Raw genomic sequence first — 25,473 nt, forward strand, 5'->3', positions numbered from 1 at the left:
GAAAATAAAACAAAGTATGTGTATTCTTTTTAGGTAAAACATGAACAGACAGAATGTAATAACATGCCCAAGAGCATTTTTCCTAACACGGATGAAAAGATTTACATGTTTCTTTTTCATCTCTAACTTTTTTGACTTTCTTAGTTTTATTTTTCTTCTCTCACTATGTCAAAATCAAGGATGAGAGGTGCAAGGTATGAATCTTTTGAACTTAAAAGCTGCAATAGTAAATTATCAGATCAAAAGTCTTCCTAGTCAAGTATCCCATTCCAACAGCAGAAACAAATGGATGGTTGGACAACAGTAAAACGAGAGGCACATACAACATTGTTCCAGCTGCTAACTATGCCAAATATTTTTAGCTGAGAAGATTTCCTATGGAGACCTGCAGCTGCAGGAAGAATCAAGTAGTCTTCTCATACTCTTCTTTGTCAGGTCAGTGGTGATCGGACTGCTAGTAATATGAAAATTAAAAGACATGATCAGACTATACTTGACAAACTAACCTCCAGAGTTATACCAGTCTCATGTCCCTCAGTTACATGATTTCTACATATCATGTAGAAATCTTATGACAGAATGATAATTCTAAAGTGGTTTTGCTGCTGTACCATTATCTTCCAATCTAGGATATCACTTCATCAATACGGCAGTCAGTAATCACTAATTCTAAAAACAAAATTTAAATTAACTTTTCTTATAGATGAGATCAATTCAACCTAATGTTGAAAATACACCACGCTGGTAAACAAAGACAATGGCGTGCCTTTAATTCTACATTCTACAAAATAGGAAATGAGGTTAGGGAGTAAGGCTGAAGTTTAATATTAAATTGATGTGCTAGAGGGACTGCGTAAAGTAGAGAATGTACCTCTAATTACAAGGTGTTTTTAATAACCTTTTCTGATACTTATCTACTGAATGATAATATTGAATGTTTTCTGTTGTTCCTTTCACCACCGTACAACACTTGATATCAGCTCTGCAATTGGCCAGATTACTATAGGAACATTTTTGCTCAAAAAAAAAAAAAACAGAAAAAAAAAAACACCTGCTTTCAATTCTACTGACAATTTTATGATCATACTGATAAAACTAAGAATTTATTAAATTTATATTCTGAAGGTTTGGGGCCTTTGTAATAGAAAAAATATCAATGCTTTGAAAATAATTAGAAACTGATGATTTTATTTAACTTATTTACCATTTGAACATTCAAACATGATTCTGCTGCAATACAAACCTCATAGTACTCTGTAAAGACGGCAATTCTAAAAACTTTTAACGTTTTCTGTTACCCTTCCATGAAGTACATTTTACACTCCTGCTGTTACTGAGCAGTGCATTAAAGGCAGGACACGTGATTTCCCTCATGTCAACAAATGATGGCTCAATTAGGCAGATAAGAATCTACAGCCCTCAGCAGAAACTCTCTTCAGCCCATTCTCAGCAGTATAAAGAAGCATTTAGGGACAGCACTAGTACTGGGGAATAAATGCTTGCTATCCTTTATATATGCTCATTGAAGAAAAAAAGGGAAATTTTCAAAGAAAATTGGATCCTTTATATAACCACGCATTTTGTATTTTTTCCCACATTTCCAGCTACAGTTAAAATTCAACTGATGATTAAAATCAATAAAATTGAGGAATTTTAATTTTAGCTCATTGCTGTCCTAAGTCTAAATTGTCTCTTGGAAATAAAATATCTTACTAAGTAAATGCATAAAAACCCTAAGTTTTGACTCCAGTCCTGAAAGGACAGGGAAATTGATATTTAAGGATGAAATTCACTCTTACCTTACTTTTCTGTAATCAAGTGCCTTAAGAACTACATATATAAAGAGTGCCAATGATAGTAAGCACAGCTATGAAAACCAATATTCTTCTGGGTGTGCTCAGTGGATGACAATGTTATTTCTGCATCCCTCCAGTTATTCATACCATCTTCCATGACCATTACCTATATGTCGCTGTTTTGCCGAATTTCTTAATTTTAACCCTACCGTAAAGAAAAATCTTTTAAAAATACTGTTGTGTTTCACTTTAGGTCATGCAGAGAAAGCAAGAGACAGAAAATTCAGTATCTCTTTCTTCCTCCTATTTCTTTTATTTGTCTCACTCTTTATGATTTTGTGACTTTATAATGCTTAGCCTTTGCTTTTCACAAAACACCTCAATGTTGTTCAGCACCAATTATATTCCATATGGTCTTAAAAAGACGTTCAGAGGCATGTGCTTAGGCATATTTCATGCTAAATACTGTTAACTGCTGTTCCCCACCATTTTCAAATTTGCAGGGAAGTATTGTTATATTGCATCTGGCAATACCACAGTTGGCAAAAAAAACAACTATTAAGAACAGTGGTATTATGCAACACAGCTTCAGTAACTTCAGCACAGAAATAGGCAATGAGGCAGACCTTTTTGTCTACAGATCTTCAAGGGCTAGGCATTATTACTCACATACTATATACAGGAAATTTTGTGCTTTGGGCTTTGAAACCACAAGGTTAGAGTATGCTGATATTTATGGTGAATATTATGGCCCATGATTTATTAAACACTTTTGCCAGAACAACTACATTATTTAGAAACACTGAAAAAAACATTGCCCTTAACCAACACAGCCCTGCCAACAAACACTTTGGTGCTAGCACGATTAGTCTGGGAAGATGAGAGCATTTTTGCTGGTACAGCAGCTGTTATAAACTGTCTCCACATTAGGGTGCTTATGCCAGAGAGACGTGAAAAGCCCCAGGAGGCTTTTGCACAGCAGCTGCATCGGCAAAATCCTTCTTTTGTGGGAAAATCTAAGTGCCCTTAGCTTTTGTTTATGTCAAACCTTTGCAAGGATTAGTACTGCTGTTTTTATCTTCTTGTTTGTATTGGTACAATGATGTTGCATCAGTCAAGCCCTACCTGCTACCATAAATAATGGTTTGGATATTACCTTAGAAAGTATGTATCTACCTCTATTTGTCCAATTGAGAACTTTCTTCCAAAACACCATTCATTACTTTTGTGCAGAATTTAGTATTTCCTTAAGTATTTTATCCTAATTTAAAGCAAAAAAAACAAACAAACAAACAAAAAAAAAAAAAACAAAAAAACAACAACAAAGTCTTTCTTCGGACCAACTTAGGCAGTCTGAGGCACTGTGACCCAGTGTACTGCTGACTGAGCATTAGTCCTAAAACTAGAAGGAACACCACATAACCTGATTAGCGCTTGCTTTAGGGTAGAGTTCCATTCTTTAAAAAGAAACAAAACCAAAACCAAACCAAACCAAAAACAAAACAAAAAAACACCACCCACAAACAAATGAACAACAAGAAAACCACCAGATCTCAACTAAAACAGATCTCCCCTGAGAAAAGGGACAGATGTTTTTCCTGCGTTGCACCAAGGCCAATCCAGGATCTATCTTATGGCATGTAGCTGCTTTCAAATGAACTTCCAGAGCTTGCTTCTGGAATCAGTCAATTCCTTTTCCAAATGAACCTGAAAACAAACAAGCCTGGCTGGACTCAGTCCTTCTGCCTCCTAAGGGCTAAAGAAACTACTACAAGGCTGTAGAAAGCCCGATCTGGAAGTCATATAAAGCTTACCCTTAATATGTAATCACTAAAAATCTGTGCAAAAGCATTTCTGGAAAACACTTTTCTTACTCTAGTACATAACTGCCATGTACAACATGGCACACTAAGATTTACTTGACAAAGATATTTAGCATCTGGATATTCTATGCTGTAAAAAACTTTTATTTTTTTAAATGATAATTGTTATTTGAAGAATCAAAAAGTAGACTTGGGATTTCTATCCTGCTTGTGGCCCCTGCTATCTCAAAACACCTTCAGTCCACTGTGTAGATCAATGCCATTCGGTACAGTTCAGTTTCTGACCTAAAAGGAAGCACGTAAGAGTCACATTAGACTATCTATACATTATAGAAACTTGAAAATATGTAAGTGCAGAAGTTGCTGGTTTTGAAATAACAAGCAGAAATGTTATCATTTCAGAGTGATCATTTCAAAGCAAAGGAAAAGCATCACAGCTTGAAGCCTCACAGTACAGGACAACGGACTGCTGAAAAAATTGCATAGTATAGAAAAATCCATTGGAGATACATCATCTGCACTTCCACCCATTTCCACTATGTCTTCCTTTTCTTTCGTTCTTTTTTTTTTTTTTGATAAGAGGGAAAGAAAACAATCATTAATCATACCTTTCTGAAGGAAAAAATAGCTTTGTATTTAAACAACAGCATTGACCTTATTACACATGCAGATGCTAAACGAAACTATAATTTCAAGTTCAGACCAAGTAGTGGACTACCTTAAATAGCTTAACTCAGCTCTCAGGGTGCACACATGCGCATGAAGTTTTCGCTGCTATAAAAAATTATGTTCTTCGTGTAAAACAGAACACGTGTCAGATGATGACATAGACACAAATACATACGCCAGGGTTATGGAGCCTACGGTGTCTCCATGTGCTAATGAAATGAACTCCTTCAGAAGAAAGGTGGAACCCCAAATTTCAATCAACAATATATGGAGTAGTAATGACCAACTTACTAATTTTGGAAGTCAGCATCCAAAATAAGCAACAATTACACACAGTTTAGTCTGTAAAAGTGTCTTAAATTAATAATTCCTTTTTTAACCTTACCAAAGAAGTATTGAAAACAAGAATAATTCAAGACAAAACCAACGCTGCTTAATTCAGAGCTTTTAACTCCTACATTTGCTGGTGCTTTAGCATTGAGATTTTGCTGTAACAAAGTTGACATGGTAACAGACAAAATTCTCGTGCTCTCATAAAGATAGCATCTAATAAAGACTGACATGCAAGAGGACCTGTGGTTAAAATCTCCCTTCAAATTGGCTCACCTCACCCTTTTAAGCATGAAGGCTTCCCTTTTTAATTTACATTTAAATAGCGTGTTAAGCCTGCCCAGACTTTCCCTACACGGTGAGGCTGGGCATCCCTAAAGGCGGTCGCAGGGGCTGCCCGCAGCAGAGCTGGCACCGCAGCCCACTGCCTGCCTGCCTCGGCCTGTGCGGACACCGCCAAGAGACTGATTCAGTATTTCAACAGATTTACGAATTCTACTAATGAAATAAAAGCATGCCCTCCTCCCCCCCTTGATTTTTTTCCCCAAAAAGCAATATACTTTTAAAAGGCTAATGCAATCACAACCATTATGTCAATGAAAATAACACGCTGGGTTTATCTCTGTAGGTATCTGTCAAATGCAAAGCACACACAACATCTTCCAAGTAATAATGATGTTTTACCATTTTAATTACAAACACTGAAAAAAATCCCTAAAGTGTACCAATTGGGGTGGTCTGAATTAACAGTAGCTTGATAGCCCAAGGGTAGCAAAAATAGATTGAGCTACCAAATTTCATAGTAGTTATAGCAGCTGTCTTCTTGCCTCAGGGAACCTGGGTATTTAACAAAGCAGACAGCTTGGCATTGGCATCTGATTAGTAATGTGTGTATTGTTGGACGGAATACGCGGCTCTATTGTTTCACTGTTTGATTAGGAATTTGGAGAGCTGTGGCATTATCTAGCTTTTGTAGTCCAGCTTCTGTATGTTCACTTACAGGTGCTGCAGAAGGATATTTTCTCACTTATCACTTTCGGCAAGTAGGGAATATTGTCTTGAAAGTGATCAATGAAACATGACAGGATTTAAGTGTCAGGGTCAGTCTCTTCCCCATTTCGGTGCCAACATTTTCTTGAGCCAACTGGGTAAGTATTTCTAGCTGGGGATAAGAGTGAGTAAGCCCTCACCACAATGTACACATTATTTGGAATTTAACATTATTTTAAAACATCATTTATTCCAGTTTAACTTTAGGTGAGAAAAATTCACAAAAAGGTCTCATAGGAAAAATCCAACTGTTACGGTTTCAGGAGAGGGGAATTGATTTTTATTTTCCTAATCCCCCAGTAGCCTGACAGTTTGGATAACCACCAGGAGCTAGAGAAGCTCCAGTGCAAAAAAAAGTCTGATTAATGGGAGAAACTTTAGTTAACATGTTTTATCTAAAAAGACTTGATCCCAGGGAATAACCTCAGCACAAACAACAATATTACTCCAAGGTTTGTGTTTGAACTTCATACAGCCCAAAAGACCCCCCACGTGGCTCTTCTCTCTTTCATTCTTTAAGTATACATCACAAATTATTGGGGCTTGTTGGCAGAGTTCAAATCATTGAACTCATTGCAAATAGTCTACTTCAGCTAGAAGTACATTCTTTTACTCTATCAAATCCATCTGAGGTAATAAGACTTGATGTTTTATTCAACAGAGCTGAGGAAAATTGTTGCACAATAGGTTAATTCAAAATGGCAGCATAGAAAATGCATCTGTCAGTGGGGATCAAATTACAGGGCAAGCTCCTCTCAATGCTTAGAAAAACAAGTCTGCAGTTCTACAGATTATGTGCATGTGTGTGTTTAAAGGGGTGGGAAAGGAGCTAAATATCTGAGCTAACCTCCAATTAAAGTCAATCATAAAAACAGCCAATTTAATGAGTACGGATTTCTTTGGGTAATTATAACACCAACCACTTTTTTTCTCCCTCTCTTTTAAATCTGTAATTCTGCCTTCTTGTTATTGCTTGCTTTGTCATTAATCGCCTCAGGAACTTGATTTCCTAGCAACAGACTCTGCCACCAAACATTTGGCTCCCGTTCAACATTTTCTTTGTGAAAAATGGCACTGCTATTGCCGCCTGGCTGTTGTAGCTAGACTGGCTGTGTAAGTGCTCTAATAATGGATTCTTCTAAAAAAAAAAATCACATGATAAAAGGAGCAATGACTGAGTGTCACTAATTACTGTGCTGAAGAAGTTTATCTGCAATTTAAAGGCTACTGGGGTAGGAGGAGAATGACAGGAGATGAAACATATATTCTTCATATAAATAAATGTAATTAGTAACAGAGGTGAACATTTAGAAATAAATATTTTTACTATGTTAGACAGATTCTCATTAATTTTCTATTATGGAGAAAGGATGTACAATCTGTCGTAAGAGTTGATGATGCATTTTTCTCCATGAAGATGCGTTCATCTTCAAACAATGACAATTAGAGGACCAAAGTTTGCAAAAAAAAAAAAAAAAAAAAAAAAAAGAAAAGAAACAAGTTTCTAATTCAGTTTTCCATATAAATTACTTGAAAAAACACTGGAAAATATGTCTATACATGAGTAGTCATACCTGAAGCGGTAGCGTAAAGCACACCAAACCCTAAATACAACACACAATGACAATGCATAGTGGTGACAGTTTAAACAAAGCTCTTCTTTGCATTTTGATCAATGAATAAAACCTGGGAATTTCTCTGTTTATGAGAAAATGTTTTTCCCATATTTGTTTTGGAAAGCAGTAAATGGCCGATTTGCTCCTGGTTAGATAGAGGGTCTATCAATTTCTCTCTCTAGATTTGTCACATTTCATCTGTAACTCCCAGAAAACAATTCCTCAACATGGAGGTTTTCAGCAAGGGAATGTTATCTGAGGCCAGCAAATAATGCCCCAACTAACTGTTGCTAGCTGCAGCTTCTTCTTTATGGTCAAGTAAGACATTCAGAATTGTGTTTTCCTGGCCATAAAACCTATTCATTGTTGTGGGAAATAGTTTTGCATGTCAAATGGCGTACATACTGATGCCAGAGCACTATGGCAGAAGTTATCAATGGTAAAAAAAAAGGTATTGTGGAGTTATTTAAACAAAAGACTTTTTAGGGGATATTTTTCATTCCTGCTAGTGTCTGTCTCCCTTATTTCCCATGATGCACACACAGACCCAGCTCATCTCAAAGAAAAATACCTATCACAATCCATTGTAAATTATCATACTCTTCATAGCACTAAATTACAATAAAAATGCCTTCATTGAACATGCCTCTGAAAGAAGGAGACAGTACAAAAGAAATTTCATTTATACTTACATTGTTAATATAATCTGTATTTTTTCTCAAGAAGAATAGCCAAAACGCATGTAAAATACTGTAAAATGTTATTTAAGCTTTGCTACACATTGCTGACATGAAGTTTATGTTTTGACAGACTCATGTTGAAACCAGATAATTCCACCATCAAGCCCACTACACCACCACAGTATCTCTCTGCTTAGACAAGCACTTAAGCATTAAAAGAAAATAAATATAAAAATACCACAGTATTTGTTGAAACATACCAGGGTGCTTGGACCTTTAAAAACTTCTCCTCCAGCAGTATTACATTGGGTTCATTATCACATGCTGCAATATATAACATTTCCTACTTGAAACACAGCCTAAGACCAGAATACATGGTCTCGATCAGGACTGTCGTTAACATCAAGTTAAACTACACTTGCCATTAACTCTGTAAACACATAAGAGATGCTGAAGGTGGTGAATATAATTTAACTGCAGGCAAACAAATCTAAGTGGTGTTAGAAAGTTTTATACTCAATGCAGTGCAATTGAAGGACATAACCATTGAGAAATTTCTATTATTTGCTACACGAAAGTAGAAACGGTTTAAACTTTTACAGATTGTGAAATAAAAACAGCCCACATAAATATGACTGAGTGAGAGCGTTGTCTTCTCTGAGCAAAAGGTTGTATTCCAATATGGAAAGTGAGCAACCCAAATTTCAGCTGCATAGAACTAAGTCTTAGGGCTACAAGCTTGATTGCTCCTCTAGGCTCTAGCTACAACCAGTAGCACAGGAACTGAAGCTTTAGGCACTGTAAATGCAAAAAGCAAAGGAAAAGTATCACAATACATAAAATAAGGTACAAAAGTGGTCCTAAGTCTCCTTCATGAACATAGATGAGCATGAGCATCAATGCCATCACTCTATCAAATGGCTAGACAGGAAGTGTATGTAGGTGCTACCAAGAAAAGCTTTGAGACATATCACATATAAATGAACACATGAACACCAACTTTTTAGCATACCAACTATACTCACAAAACAAAAATTCGAACAGCCCCTAACCAATGATCTGTCTTTGTACAAAAAAAGATGCAAGTATTTTACTCAAGGATGATCTGATTGATTTCCTATGAAGATCTGATTGTTTTTGGAGAGCTACATAAACTGGTCCATTCCAAGCACTCAAGTTACTACATAAACTGGAAACCTAACTGCCATCAATACCGCCACTTCACCTGTTTAGTAAAGGTAACTTTTTGAGAAGAGAGATGAGAGAGAGAGAAGCAAAGAAGGAACTTCCAGGAACACATTTATTACTTCATCACCAAAAATATTAGCAGCAAGTGGCAGTTTTACCCACTTAATGCCCCCAACTGCAAGTATTAAACAGATGCAGGTTTAAGTAAAGCTAAATAACTGGGAGAAATAAGGATGATTAATTGGAACATGAGACAAAACACCTGGGAAGCATCCCACTTACAGCAGTATTGCTCCAATACAGATGGAAAGTTAAAATTCATCTGTCTGTATAAGAAAGTAGTGTCTGTGTTTAAGTGTTGCTGTGTTTAAGTTTCACAAGGTTAACTGCAGCTTCTAACAGTGGGAAGCATTTTCTCCTTTTCCAGTCTTTCCTTTATCAAAGGACAAGTGCCAAATTCCTTATTTATATCCAGCATCACAAAGGTGCTAACTGGAGTCAAATGACAACTAAAATTCTTCATTTTTTCTGCTCTCCTAAGCAACTCTTATCAACAGATATATTTTTTACAACCAAAATCTTCACATTTCAAGCCTTCATAACAAACGTAATGACTATATACAGAAAATCATATTCAAAATGTTAAAATGTTTGTGACTAAAGTCTAAGAAACTGAGTACCAGCAACTCCCACAAATTTCAGTTGGTGCTGAAAATATTATCTTAACAAAAATAAGTTACAGAATTCTTATAGAGATGCCTACACATTACAGTAATGTAACCATCAGCTTCTTCAATCCCTCTGAAAATAGGACAAGCAAGGTGCCCAAACATGGAGTTGTAAGGTGCAACTATAACACATAAGAATTCTAAAATACAAGTCCTGACAGAAAACACAGATTCACAGAAAGGAAGAAAGAATGAATGAAAAAAAAAATCATACACAAAATGTAACTTCAGATTGTTTTCCAGTCAGGCTGTGCCCCATTCACAATTTCAGAAACAGAGCGACAATGGTTAGTGTTATCACAACACTCCACTTATTCTGAAGTAAGGGAAATGTATGAGGAAGAGATTTTCTAGCCCCAGTAGGAACCAAATAATATCCCTAGCAATGAACTCTAATCAGACACGAGCAGTACAGCAGTATGACAAAATGAATATGACAGACCAGAAGATACAATATCAATGGCAGAAATTACTCCAAGTATAAGAATTATATATCTGGAAAAGAGAAAAAAATTGCATGAACTTTGACAGTCCATGTAACCCACCTTCAATGATACAACACAGAGTAATTTTGAATGATTAAGATACATCTTTAAAGTTCACTGTTTTTGAGAAAGCTGGGGCAGCCTCTCTCCCTTTTGTCTTAACTGTGATTTACAGCATTCTATTCTTTGCTAGTCTTTCTCCACTTTGTCTGCCGGATCTGATTACCAGATGGCTAAAATAAATGTATTGTGTTGATTCACGGTAACAGGAGTTGTCTTTATGGGTTCTTTCACGGGTTCACTATCTTTTCCTTTGTACCTATTCCTCCCTCTGTGAACTCATTAGATTTCAGGGCTAAGTTTCATCTGAGGACCTCTCTGCTGAATGCTGCATCGAAAAGCCTATCATCTATTCTAGCAAGCACATACAGATGACCACAGGGTACCGTAGACCTGTCCTAAAGCAACAATGGGCCTGCTCTGCCAAGAAAACAGATTGTTTGATAACCTCTGATATTTTTTCTTGAAAACCAAGTTCTGTCACTAATATACACTCTAATGCAATCCAGGAAATAGGTGACAGTTGGACAGAAAGAAGAAAATAAAAGCAACATATGCACAGAGCAAAGCCAAAATAGGTAACAAGACTGAAGTGAAGACAGACACAACAGTGAGAAAATTAAAGACTGAAAGAGCTGCCCTATACTGCACGAGTGGTAATTGTTCACTAGGTGGTTTTGTTTAATCCCCTAGACCACTACAAACTGGCGAGTAAATTAGAAAAAAAGAAAAGGCACAAACACAGTAGAAGGAGAGATTGTGTGTAGTTCTACAGTCTCCTTTCTTTAAGTAAAGGTACATGAGGAATCTGTAATCTGAATTGATAACAGTATCCTAGAAAACTCTTAAATGAACCCAACCTCTAGTGCAATTGCTACAGGAGTGAATCAGGTTCTTTACCCAACAGATCTCCTCTTGCAAGCAGATGTTTCCTTAAACTGAAGTCCACTTTGCAAATACCTAATATATAATATATTCCTAATAACACTTCAGTGTTATTTACTAACAATTAACATATGCACACATTGGGCTTTATTTTCAGTTTAGGACAATAATTCTATGTCTCTTAGTCAAAGGTAGGATGTTACAGAACTGACATCTGAAGAAAACCTTTCAATATATATAAAAATCTATACAGTGAATTACCTAGTCAAAATTAAAGCGACCAAACTGACTGAACACAGAAGAGTTGCTTTGGAAAACTTTAGCTGGATGCTATACCTTAAAGAAATAAATCCCCTTTTACTTCGTTTAATGTTTCCCACTTTTCCTAAAGCATTTCCACTAAGTTTGATTTTTTTTAATTATATATTGAAAACTTCGGTGGTATTTATATATAAACATGATAACAATATTAAAAATGCTTAGTGCAGCATACTAACATTTTTTGTTAACATTTGTCGATGTCCTTCATTTAACAATGCTCTTAGACTTCCAATATTTTTTTAGCCAGTAGCAATAGTTCCTAAGCATGGCATTTGGAACACACTGAGGTATAATTATGGGGAAATAAACACAGAACACTTGAAAAACAGACATTAAAAATGAGTAGACAAAACATCTCTATTTTTTTGATGCAGCACAAACATACAGCAATAGTAGCAGGATGTATTTTTCTCTGTACACTGAGAAGGTTATAAGTATTTTTTGACAGTTTATAAAGGGGCAGTCTTGGCCGTACACAAGAATCAATAACAACCATGTAGAGCCTACAGCAGTGCACACTAACAGGCTGTAGGAGACATTAACACTAGCTAAAAGAAATAACTGTATATTCAATGAACTTGTTCCTCCTGAATAATCAATTTTTTACACTTCTTACCAGCTGTTCCCACATAGCTCAGGTAGCAGAATGGAAGCAGCTGTCATACAGAATCCATATATTACATGCACGTTATGAGGTTTTTATCTGTCATAGATGTTTTGTGTTTGCTAATTTTGATCAGTCATATCAACTTGAGAGCAAGATGAAAACAAATTCACTGCTTTTATTTATGCAAGATGTAATCTACACAAATACAGTAATCTGGCTTGATTCATTCTGGATTGTTAAAACAAAACAAAACCAAAACCAAACAAAAATACTAATTGTGAATCTACTAATCTCCCATACTCAAAACCCCTTTAATCCAGAAGTAAGATTTCATCATTAAAATCAGTTTGCCCCACCACCCACATTCAAGAGATTTGTCACAATCATTGTTTCTGAAATATTGAGTTATAAAGGTGCCGTAGTAATTACTATGGAATAAATAGCAATTAAGATTGTTCACACAAATAAACTCAAACTGTTTGCAGTGAATAATTATGCTAATAGTGTTTTTCTACATAATTTGTACATCCTTCACAACAATTTACTAGAAAATGTGAAATGTAAATTTGATGCACTACTACAAAAGCTCTGAAAATATGTTTAGTTGTTATGATTTTTCCCACTACTTTAAGAAAGCACGCAAATAAAACATACTTCTACATTTGCACATTTAAATTTGAAGAAATCATACCATACTAAAATTGAAGCAGTCATTTTCTTTCATTACATTCATAAGAAATCATCCAAAACGTATGCAATAGGCATGGCCATTGCTTAAATCTCTCATTGCTCTAACAGAAACTTTCACAATTTGCAAGAAGCTGAACTTACTGCTATATAGTAAACTTTGGCCTTTTCCACCAACTTCCAGTTCTTCTCCAGATCAAGATGCTTTTCCTTCTTATAGCAATTAGCAGCAGCGAGGTTAGCTACAAGAGACCTAAAAGATTAAAAATCAGGCTTTAGATCCTCCTTAATTCTACTGCAAATTTCTGATGAAGAACTGAATTTCTCACAGATATTCAAACATCCTCAGAGGAACATAAGAGAGAGAGACAAAAAGCACAATAAAATGAATATACTTTATTTGATCATTTCATAGTAGCTACTTCTGAATAATATATAAAATATAATTAAATTAAATTATAGATTTTAAATCCAGCTACCTAGTTTCCATAAACTAACACTATTATATTGGGCATACTCATTCATTTGTTTAGAATCAACCTTTTTCCATTTTGTCATCAACTCCCTACATACAGTGCAGCATCTGCAGGTTTTCATTAAAACTCTTCTATTACCCAACATCTAGAATGGAACAGCTGCTTTTCTTTATCTTCTAAAAACTATTTTCCCTCAACAGGACCAAACAGTTTTTGGATATGTATGTCCTGCCATTATCACTTTTCCCAATAAACAGTTATATTATTTTAAAAGCTTTTTTTTTTTTTTCTTCCCCTCAGACTTTTTTTTTCCTCTAGCAAATGAGTAATCAGCTACTTGAAAATGGGTCCAGGCTTTTAGATGTTCAATTGTAAAAAACAAATGAACAAACAAACAAACAAAACAAAAGCACACCTTTGGTTTATCTGTGCCCTACTAGAAAACTACCAAAAACTCATTTGTACTTTATCCTTTCCTCACAAATTACAACACAAGACATAGGACACAACTTCAACTAGCAGGAATAAAAATACTTGTATTTTCTTTGCTACATATAAGATATACTCTGTTTTTAATCCTCCTCTGCAGACATTCAATTCAGCCTTATAAAACACACACAAGTTATAGATGTACTCCTAAAAGCAGGTCATAGACAGTTATACACTAGCTTTCAACTCTAGCTACCATGACTAAATTTCTCTGTGAAATTTTATTATGAAAAAGTTTCAAGACTTAATCGTGACAGGATGCACCTTTAAAACTAACACATTGCTGTGTTAAGGTATTTAACCACAGTTGCCCAGTAGTGTGTAGTTACAGATGCAATGTGTGCATTGTCTGTATTGAAAAATGTCAGCTTCTACAGGATGTGTACAACTAATATCGTACGTACCATCCTTTTCCACATAAATGTTACTAACAAGCAATGACAGTGGTGCAGTGTGAACTGTTACAGGCTGCTCCTACCAGGGTATGCTTCTGCTTCCCCACTGAGTACCATCTACAAGTGTTCGGAGGTAATCAAGCAAGGAAATCTTGAAAATTTATTCCAACTCAAAACAGCATCTTTCCACTACCACCATTTCTTTCTGTCCCTGCTCAATAAAAAGCAAGAGCTTCCTGAAGCTTTCATCACTGTCAATCAAATGTGCGAGGTATGTCAAAAGTTAAACAAGAAGCTAGACTTTTTCTAAATATATTACAATATATATCAGAGTTCTGTGCCATTTCATCTCAGGAACATTCTTGGAGCTTCTCTCTTTAATTCCAAAGCCTAAAGCCAAGGAGAACTAATATGAATTTGGAAAACAGGCAGAATAAGAATAGAGTAAGCCTCTTCAGCAGTACTAGTAAAAAGGCAAGAAGTTTCGTTCTTGATGAATGTCACTGATAAGAAATCCATAAGAGGGAATCGAGTAAATCCAAGGAACATGCGTGTACCCCTAGAAATCTTTTGAAAACCAAATAAAGCAAATTAAACTTCCCAGTTTTGTCAAGCCCTAAATATCCATTAAGACCCTAGCTGGAAAAAAATCTGCCCATATGTGTTGCTAAGTGAAAAGCAGTTATGTTCCAGAAACCTAAGCAAAGACCCTTCATATGTTTGCTTTCACTCACCACATGCCCCTGAAACTGTAAACCTAGCTCTCAGTGGCTAAGTCCAACTGTAGTGATGCTCTGCATGTTATATGTAATTAAGATTGCTTCACTGAAGATGAAGCAATTTAATTTGCCAAATTAAAACTGTAAGTCTAACAGCACTAAGTTCAACACATGGAACACAGAGAAGGTAGATGTTTTTCAATGAAATACAGTAATTGGAGACAGCCGAAGTGCTTCAAGTCTAACAGCTTAAAGGCAACTCTGTGCACGTGGGTATTCATGAGCAGAACGTATGAAACAAAGTCACAGATTATAATGTAGCGTAGGCACTATTTTAGAGTTTAATCATGAGTTATAATTTTCTCGAAAAGCTCTGAAAAAAAACAAAATCACATCACAAATTAGCTCAGAACCCTTTTCAGCAAAAAGCTCAACAAACTTAGCAGAAACAAGAAATATTCACATCTGGGCACCTGGAACATAAGTACACACGGTCACTTACTGGGAAAACCAGGAGCGCTATTTACTAGCTCACAGATCTCTAAAAGAGACAAGAAAGCTGAATTACCTGAAAAAGGAAGTTAGTACATGCCTCCGTTGGGATAAGAGATTAGCCAATAGAGATATCAACTGCAGCAGGCTGAAGACATCCTTACAAATCAAGAAAATGCTGAAAACCAAGTAGTGATCAGAGGGAAACAAAAGGCTGAGAATAAACTTGCTTGCAATAAAAGGAAGAGGGTTGCACAATAAAGGCTTTAGTGGCAACTATCAGCCTCTTTTTTTCTATCCTCTAAGGAGGGATATAAGTCTCTCATAATCCTTTCACACTCTCAAGCATGTTCTAAAACAGTGATTAAGATGAAGCACCACCAGAGATGAAGTTTCTGTTATTTGAGCAAAGATTTGATATTGAGAGACAAGTGTTTCATGTTAGGAAACAAAAAATACTACTTAATAAGTTAAAGAAGTGCTTGCAGACATTTTTATAAATAAATTTACCTAAGCTTTTAAATTCTATTGAAATGCATGGGAAACGATGTAAACATTTTTCCTGAGTTCACAATGCATGTCTATTGATGATCTTGACTTCGTTTTCCCATCAGGCCAACTAGGAAGTGGTGATTGCTACAAGGATGCATGCACAGACATTATGTCACTAAACAGAGAATCACAGAGCACAAACATCTTTACTGCTTGTCTTCTCTTTGAAAAACTGAATACGGATCTGAAGATAAAGGGGAAAATCTGTAGACATAATGAATGTCAAAAATCTGTATGAAGATGGATGAACTTCCTTTCTCCATTGAGTATGAACTTTCTTTTCTGAGAGTAAGACATTATGTATGGCATTAAATTGCAAGGGACAGGTTGATAAGCTGGAGGACAGGGCTGTCTGTCACTCAGTTGATCTCTAAAAGCCTGGAGAAAAAAGCTGGCAGAAGACTTAAAGGCAAATGCAAAGTCATGCAACTGCAGTAGAATAACTCCATGCAACAGTATAGGCTGAGTGTTGACAGATACAATACCTTGCAGAAAAGAACGTGGAGGTGCTGGTGGGAACTTGGGACAAGAGACAGCAGTGTATCCTCAGAGTAAAGATTTGTCACATCCTGGCCTATATGAACAAGCTTATAGTCAGCAGGGAAGAAGAAGTTACATATTCCAAACACGGGGATACCTCTGTTCTGCACTCCAGGTCACATCTGGAGTACCAAGTGCAGTTTTGCACTTTCCATTACAAGACAGACACTGACATAAAGGAGTGAGTCCAGCAGCGAGCACTCAAAATTGTTAGGGGGCTGGAACATGTTACACATGAAGAAAGGCTTGGTTGAGTATTAAGAAGAGTCTTAAGAAGTTCCTAAGGGGATCCCTTACTCTAGGGTTCTACAAATTATATGTTAAATTCTCCCTCCCCTGGCTCTTAGTTCAGTTAGTGCTGCTGGTATGGTATTTTGCTCTTATGCATAGCCATAAAGAAAACATTCCTCAGGGTAACAGATACCATTTCCATTATTGTTTCAGTATCTAGTATCAGAAAATTTAGATGCTAGCAAATACCAGGGAGGGTTGGTTTGTGCTAGCAACATCTCAAGATTAAGGCAGATATGACTGTCTGGTTTTGGAACTTCTAAAAATCATCAGGAGGTAGGTAATCAGCAAACAAGAAATATTTAAGTTCAACTGTTGTGGATAGAGGGAGAAAGAAGAAAGCAAAGGGACATGCTCAAGATAAATGCCTATCATCTTCATTGTCTCTTTCTAAAATTGTTTTATTGATTTTATTACAATACTCAAAATGGATGACTCCATAAACACTTTTTTTTCCTCATGCAATGCTTTGAAACCATACAAAATACCACAAAAAATATTGTCCTTAGTCTATAAGTAAGGTTGAAGGTGTCAGAGGTCTGAAGAAGTAATTTTTATTTGCAGAGGCCATATGAAAAAAATGAATAAATTAAAACATGAAAGACAAAATTAAGAAACAACAGATAAGATGTGGACAAAGAATTACAGTCACTAGGTCCTCCCAACAAAAAATTGTTTTTTCTTCCTCTTGTATAAAAGCAAGTTAACCCTTTTTATCAGGCTATATGCCAACATGTATCCTCTTTAAACACGTTATTATCTGATGTACATTCTTTACTTGCCAATCAAGTCTATTCCTTACATGGCAATCCATTTTCATAAAGGCTATATAAACATACTTGTTAAGCAACTTTTGTCTTCCATATATTTTCTATCTTCAGAGCAACTGGAAACTTCAAAAGTTCAGAAAGAAGTGGTTGAGTATGAGTTGAGTAACTGCTATTCTTTGAAGGTATATTAACACCACCTGATCCCAAACTATGTGCCATACAGCCCTGTGTTGTCTCAAACCAGTGTGAATACTTTATCATTCAAATTCAAATATTCCTAACAAATTATGTTCCACATTTTTGTGTCTTAGGAAAATATGGAAGGCCCCATATACCTGTTATCACTAGTGATGCAGGCAGCACAGGTTCCGGTTGGTTCTTCACTCTGCTCATAGTAATGGGCGTCCACATGAGCTTCCTCAGCCTTCTTCTTTAATATCTCTCCAAATTTATCTTTGCCAATGCACCCAAAGAAAGTTGCAGCTTTGTAAGGGCTCTGAATCATCCACTGCAGATTGACAGAAAAAAACAAAAGCCAACAACAAATAATTAACATGCCTGATATATTATTTGTCATTTTTTCTCTCTGCTCACCATATGTAATTCTGTGCTTACAGAGCACTGCGACAAACACTGATCCTACAGAACTCTTCTGTGCCAGAAGTTAAAAAAAAAAAAAAGTCAGGTACATCAAGAGAGGGAAGGTCAGCAACAAATAAAGAATTTACTCCTAATCATCCTGGTGAGTGCTTAATAACTAATGTAGAGTTTACTTAAATAGATGTAGTTCACTATAAAATAGATTTGAAATACCTTGTAAAAACATAGAAAAAAGGTTCTTTAGCTCAAAGGATATGCTCCACGTTAGATTTAATCAAATGACATAGTATCTTTAACGGAAATTTGTAGAAAAGCAAAAATAAAATACAGAGAGAGAGAACATAAGGAAAACAACATTTAAGAACCCCCAAAGCAAACATTTAGCAACATTCACAAAACATATTCAAAAACAAAATGGTACTGAAAATAACCCTGTGTCTACCATTTGACTATACACAAAAAGGAAATGTTCCCCGCTCTCATTGTTAAACCACACATGAAAATACCTATCCCCAACTTATTAAGAGCAGTTCTGTCACTTGAATTGTAAGGAAAGAGCATAGCTGTATAGTGTTGCTAAGGTGCTATGTTATTTTATAAAACTTCTCTTTTATTAACACAAAATATACATCTTTCAATTCTAAATGTAACTACATTTGGTACTATGTTAAAAGATAAAACTTAGCACCGAAGTAAAATCAAGAGTGAACTAAAATATAAATGTGAAGAAATAATCACAGGCCCTACCCTGCTGGTGATGAGTCAACCAACTGAAGTCATTATAATTCCCTCTAATTACAGTCAAAAAGCTTATCCGCTCAATCTATAGTATGAATTAAAGGCTACATCAATTTACTGCTATACTAAAACCCTACTTATAATTGTTTCCTAATCAAGATTTAAATAAGCGATAATGTCTCCATTACGAATCAGCATTAGTGGTAGCTGTGGGTCGTAGCAAGGTCAAGCAAGTGAGCTGCAAATACATGCTTTGTCACATCTTTATTACTTCTAGCTCCAGAAGAAAAAAAGAAATTCTTTAGTCATGCTAAAGTTTTCATTAATAAGGCAAATGGACAAATGTTCCAGGGCCTCTTCCCGCACCAGCTTGATATATATCAAGTTTAAAATTTTTAAAAAGTCTTGTCAGATGGTGGCAGCGTTCAGTCTCTTATTTGTGAAATGCACTCTAGATACGTTCTGCTTGTCTGGTCTGTATCACTCTAAATTAACAGATGTTAAATAAACCCCTAACGAGAGATTTATGTACAACATCCTCGTATTTCACATACATTATAGACACTTGCAGGGTGTTCATTTAGTATGTCTTAGAAGATATAACATTTTATATTTGGAGGTATGTTTAAGTAGAACAGATTATTTAACAAGACTAAAGATGTTGTGACCTACTGTAAGAAAATATGAAACCAATTTCTACACTGGTAAGAAGCACCTGAAGTCTTGCATCCCATGTTGAACAGCATGCCTTACTCTCACAAAATAAAAAATTAACAGCAAACGCTATGAATAGCATTTATCAAAGCATCAGCTTTCCACAAACCCCAACAGTTCTTATATATATATATATATATATATATATATATATATACACACACGCATATCTGTAAAGATTTTGAGCTACACCTTAGGGTTACAACATTCTAGCAAATGACATAACTTTTCCATCCTTTACATGTAAAGTCTGGCAACATTTGGAGCAGTACTAAGTAATATTTCACATACATCTTTGTGAAAAAAAAGGAATTCTGTTAAAATATCACAGTTTGGGCTACTGGCAGCAGCTCAATTTGAATTCGGATGTGATAACATGCCATATATAATTGTCACAATCCTTACTTTAAATGTAAGTAAAGTTATTCTTGAGAATTGGAAGTCATGATCTGGGGCTTCTTGAGATGAACCTCTGCATATTGTGAAGACTAGTTCTTACATAGGCAGAGGTTCTGCTGATGCTCATGATTATTTGAAACACAGAAATTACTTGGTGGGCTACACAGCGACTACCACTGTATAGATATTCTTTTCATGTGAACATCTGAGCTAAGTTAAGCAACACTGAGGAAGATGGAAAAGTAGTTCAGCCGTGTTTCTGGATAGAGTCTCTCTTCACAGATTTCCAGTTACAAACACTCCCAACTTCTTGGAACCATCTTCACATATTCCCACAACAAAAGTAGTGAGGTCTTGCTAGTTGCCTAAGAACTCCAAACTGTTCTTCCTTTACCTCAGTTATAAGTCTACATATTAGTAAAGGCAAAACCGGGACATGATGCTAAAAACTTGATGAAACTGAACTACAGAAATACACCTGTGGCACACCACTCAAGTTGTACCTAGTGGGATGAGCCATAGAAAGCACCTTGCTGGGACTAGAGTCTAATTTTGAATAACATCATATAGAAACAACAGACTTCTATGGACCACTTCACACATCATTATTATTATTATCATTGCTAACATTTTGGCTAAACCACTCTAAATGGGAACAGGGGCTCAATCATCAGAAGACTATTACCACAATGAAACGACCATGCAGTATTACATCCAATATCAAACTAAGGCCAATAACAAACTGCACACTTTAATGCCAGGTATATAGTCATATAAACCACAAATTCAATTTATAGATTTATGTGGAATAGAAGATTTAATTGAATGAAAAGACTCTAGTCAGAAACAGAAAATGACCCAGCTCAGCAGGCACTAGCATAATGAGTTAATTATCTAGGGTTTGGCTAGGCAGTGAGGCATCTATTAACTTACTGTATTGACAGTCTGGTCAGGAGAGGTTGGCACCTGGCCACACCAAGAATCTTCACTATTACCCCTGGGAATTTGAGGCTGTTAATGGCCCAAAGACAGAAGTGTCAAAAGTAGGAACTCATCATGAAGGAGCAAGACAGTCTCAGGAAGGGAATACCACAAAGGAAACTCAAAATCTAGAGTGGTTTATGAAATCTAGTGTGTTTCTCCATCCTAAAGTTTTCTTCTGTCAATACAGCATGGACATCAGGTACACACAAGGACAGGCCCTGACCTTGTCAGTCAGAATAAGCATCTGTGACAGAGCAAGGTGTAGAGGAAATACAACACCTTTCAGATGCTCTCTTGAGTTAAACAGATTGCATTTGCTTCATACTTCTGTTGTATGCCCTCTAGTAAACTAAAAGCAAATACAAACATTTTTTTAAACAACCTTTTTCTTGCCTTTAACATAACCCTGTCTTGAAATTAGGCTGATTTCATTACCTCAAATTACCCTATGCCTACAGGCAACTTATTCTTATGATCAAATACTGAAGCCAGCACATTGACAAGTGGCCAGCATCCTGGCCACCCGAAGATATACCAGAGAATGACAGAATGCTTCTCTCCTTATTTTTATGACACCGACTTGGGTTCACAGAAGCAGCAGTATCTATCTGTTCAAGTGTTTTTTGGTGATCTGAGTTAACAGGGTGAATTCCATGGCATGCTTAAGCTGTCAGAGAAGCCTGAGAACCTTTGTGTTCCCGGGAGAGGGTGGCAATTGCAGAGAACAGCATCGTCTTTTCTTGCAAGATGTTGAGATGCCAAGAAAACTTGATAACAAACAAAACTTCTGAAGAATGAACTGTGACTTTGTCATACTGCTTGGAGTTAACTACGTCCCACTCACATCCTCAGCCTCGAAGATGTGGTACACCTATCTGCCACTTTTGATTGATTACTGAACAGCTTTGGAAATGACCTTTCCCAAATTACAGAAGCACTTCTACAAGCACTTCTTCCGACACAAGAAGGGACTTGACTTTAATTGGCTACTCAGTGCTGTCCTTTGGGAATGATATTCAAGGTGAGCTTACAGAGTTACCTGAATGTTGTCTCATACCCAGAGAACCAAAAAAATGCACACTCACGCAATATGAAAATCATCAGTGGTCTTAAAGAATTACCCCCGAAACAGAGAGGTGGGTGTTCATTGATTTTTATTTCCCAAGTATCCCATTTAGCTTGAGAACACCATGCTTTTGACCAAGGGGTAGAGCCCAGTATCCCATATCACAAAATATCTGTGTTTAAAGCTTTTCTCTACTGTTGCTAAGATCCAAGTAAAGGGAGGACCAAGGCAAAAGCAGCAAAACTAAATACTTGACCTCATTTACCTCATTATCATCAGTTGCAAAGAGACTTCTCTTGCAAAAGAGGAGTTTGCTACTGCTAGGTTTCAATAGACAACCGTTTGAGACTGAAAAACACCACCATACCGAAGAAGCTTAAGACAGCTTTATAGCCCTCTGACTAAAACAAAGATCCTTCAAAAATAATCTTGTTTTACTACGGCTTCATGCTTTGCTGTAGATGACACTAATAACTGGATAACATTGATAATAGTAACAAGGAGGTTGACAATGGTATTTGCTATCAGTCCCACATTGTTCTCCATCTGAACTTCCTAGCTCCTGAACTTTTTTTTTTTAAAAAAAAGCTTCAGCCAGTAGTGCATTTCCACACCTGTCAGTCATCTTAAACTAACAGTGCCAAAGCATACAAAGCTTTGCTTTGACTGACATACCTTCTGTACATAGAAGCTTTCAGCTGTAGACTTGAAGCCTAAATACCCAGGAACTGACAACACAACAAGAAGCATTATGCCCCTTCGCAGTGAAGGATCTTCAAAACTCATTAACACTACTGAATACAGACATCTGAAGTGCATCTGAAGTGCGTTATTTGAAGCTGGACTCTTCTCTGCATGATCTGTCAAATCTGATCTTATTTTAAATTGCATCTCACAGAGGAGAAGACTCCAAAGACCTAAAATTAGCTAAGACTTAACATGTTTGCTAAAATCTAAACTAAACAATGCTAACAACAACTTATGAAGCATTCTTTTTAGTCTATCAGAGCAGGAATGGCTTGTTTTCATACAGCAACATCTGGACTATCTATCCTCTTGAGAACGTAAAATGAGTCCATACACCCTTCAGAAGGGTTCACCAATCTGTTGTCCACCTAGAACATTTCCTATCACCAATTATATGCGTAGTCCATTAAAAACCTTTTAGGAATATTGTAATATTAAAAGAAAATACATCACACCTCATCTTAGAAAAACAGATAAAGCAAGCAAAAGTGGGATCAGAACCTTACATAGATCTTAAAAGAGGGAAAACCTGCCTATATGCAAAACAATCCTAAAAAAGACATCAATGTTACTGTTCCAAGTGAGCGAGCTCACATTTCTTGTCAGTGATGTGATACATCTCATGCACAACTGGAATGCAATATTCAGTTACCATTACACACACTATATCATTTCAAATCCCTACTGTGGTGTGCTAACCCCAGCCAGCAGCTATGACCCCACCCAGTCACTCACTCACTGTTCCCCAGAGGGAGGAGGGAGGGAATTGCAAGGGCAGCAGTGAGAGAAACAGGTGGATCAAGATACAGTTTAATAAGTGAAATAATAACAATGTTCTTCCTCCTTCCCCCCTGTAGTGGGTTTAGGTGGCAAGGTTTTGGTAGCAGGGGGCCATAAGGGTGGCATCTGTGAGAAGAATCTAGAAACTGCCCCATGTTAGGTAAGGGCCCCACTGCTGACCAGAGCGGACCCAATAAGTGATGTTGTTTGCGCCTCTGTGAGAGCATATTTAAGACGGGAAAAAAAAAACGCTGGACGACACAGCAGCTGGGAGAATGAGAGGAGTGAGGAATAGCCTTGCAGGCGCCAAGGTCAGTGAAGAAGGAGGGGGAGAGGTGCTCCAGGCACTGGAGCAGAAGTCCCCTGCGGCCTGTGGCGAGGACCATGGTGAAGCAGGCTGTCCCGCTGCAGCCCATGGAGTACCACGGTGGAGCAGGGTTCCACGCTGCAGCCCGTGGAGGAGACCACGGTGGAGCAGGTGGACCTGCACCGACGGAGGCTGTGGCCTGTGGAAGACGCCTGCCGGAACAGATTCCGGGCTGGACCTGTAGCCCATGGAGAGGAGACCACGCAGGAGCTGCTGCCTGTGAGGGATCCAGGTTGGAGCAGTTTGCTCCTGAGAGATGGACCCTGTGGTATGGACCCATAGCTGGAGCAGTTCTTCAAGAGCTGTTGCCTGTGGAAAGCCCACTCTGGATCAGTTCAGCAAGGACTGCATCCCGTAGGAGGGATCCCACAACACAGGGGACGAGAGTGACTGAGAAGGAGTGGCGGAGAAGCACTATAGACTGACCATAACCTCCCGCCGCTCGGAGGGAGGAGGTGGAAGAGGGTGGATGGAGGGGAAGGTGCTTTTGGTTTCTTTCCTTTGTTTCTCGCTTCTCTAGCTTGTTAGTAATAGGCAATAAATCTTACTATCTCCTTATGCTGAGTCTGTTTTGCCCGTCACGACAATTACTGCACGATCTCCCAGTCCTTATCTCAACCCTTGAGCCCTTTTCATCTTATTTTCTCTCTGTTCCTCTTTGAGGAGGGGGAGTGAGAGATCGGTTGTGGTGGAGCTCGGCCACCCACCCAAGTAATGCCCCCCCCCCCCCCCCCCAAAAAAAATATCAAACGATGCAAAGACAACCACTCACCCTCTCCCACCAGCAGTCTGAAGCCTAGCCAGCCTCTGAGGAACAGATACCTTGGAAAAATTGCCCCTGCCTGCTCCTCCCCCCAGTTTTATGCTGAGAATACTCTATACAGCATAGCATATCTCCTTGGTGAGTCTGGGTTAGGGCTGTGTCCCCTCCCAAATTCTTGCCCACTTGGTGGGGAGGGGGTACGGTGGAGGGTGAAGTGAGAAACAGAGATGGCCTTGATGCCGCTCAAGTACTGCTCAGCAATAGCTAAAAACATTCATGTGCTATCAGCACTGTTCTGGTCACAAATCTAAACCACAGCACCATGCAAGATGCTATGAAGAAAATTAACCTGAATCCATCCTCAGCATACCTAGCTCAGGAATTACTGTTACAAGCAGTCTCGAATACAGCATTAGGACCCTGCAAAGCAGACAAGATAATACAGTTTTGTTCCAACACCTTTGGAATCCTTTTTCCCTTTCTTTTTTTCATTGATAAACAAACATTTAAAGATCGCGATGGCTATTATCACTTAATGGCCACAGAAAAAAAAATGGAAAACGAAAAAATAAGCTTATCTTTATAAAAGCAGACTTGCAAAAAGGAATCCCATGTCCTGTACAGTAATTCCTCCACCATCAGTTGAAGCTGCCAAATCTTGCATGA

At 37.3% G+C, this 25,473-nt stretch overlaps 1 protein-coding gene across 6 annotated transcripts in view; it reads right to left on the reverse strand.

Annotated features, from left to right (window-relative positions):
• Nucleotides 1-25,473, reverse strand: part of ADK (adenosine kinase) — a 291,598-nt gene that overhangs the window by 142,565 nt on the left and 123,560 nt on the right. For all 6 annotated transcript variants that reach the window (XM_035543036.2, XM_035543028.2, XM_035542992.1 and 3 more), the window contains 2 exons: nucleotides 17,985-18,157; nucleotides 13,070-13,178 (listed from right to left, as the gene is read on the reverse strand). In XM_035543036.2, the coding sequence (XP_035398929.1) occupies nucleotides 13,070-13,178; nucleotides 17,985-18,157 (282 nt within the window). The remainder of the gene's footprint in view (nucleotides 1-13,069; nucleotides 13,179-17,984; nucleotides 18,158-25,473) is intronic.

Source organism: Cygnus atratus, chromosome 7, assembly GCF_013377495.2.
Source record: "Cygnus atratus isolate AKBS03 ecotype Queensland, Australia chromosome 7, CAtr_DNAZoo_HiC_assembly, whole genome shotgun sequence".
Classification (NCBI taxonomy): domain Eukaryota; kingdom Metazoa; phylum Chordata; class Aves; order Anseriformes; family Anatidae; genus Cygnus; species Cygnus atratus.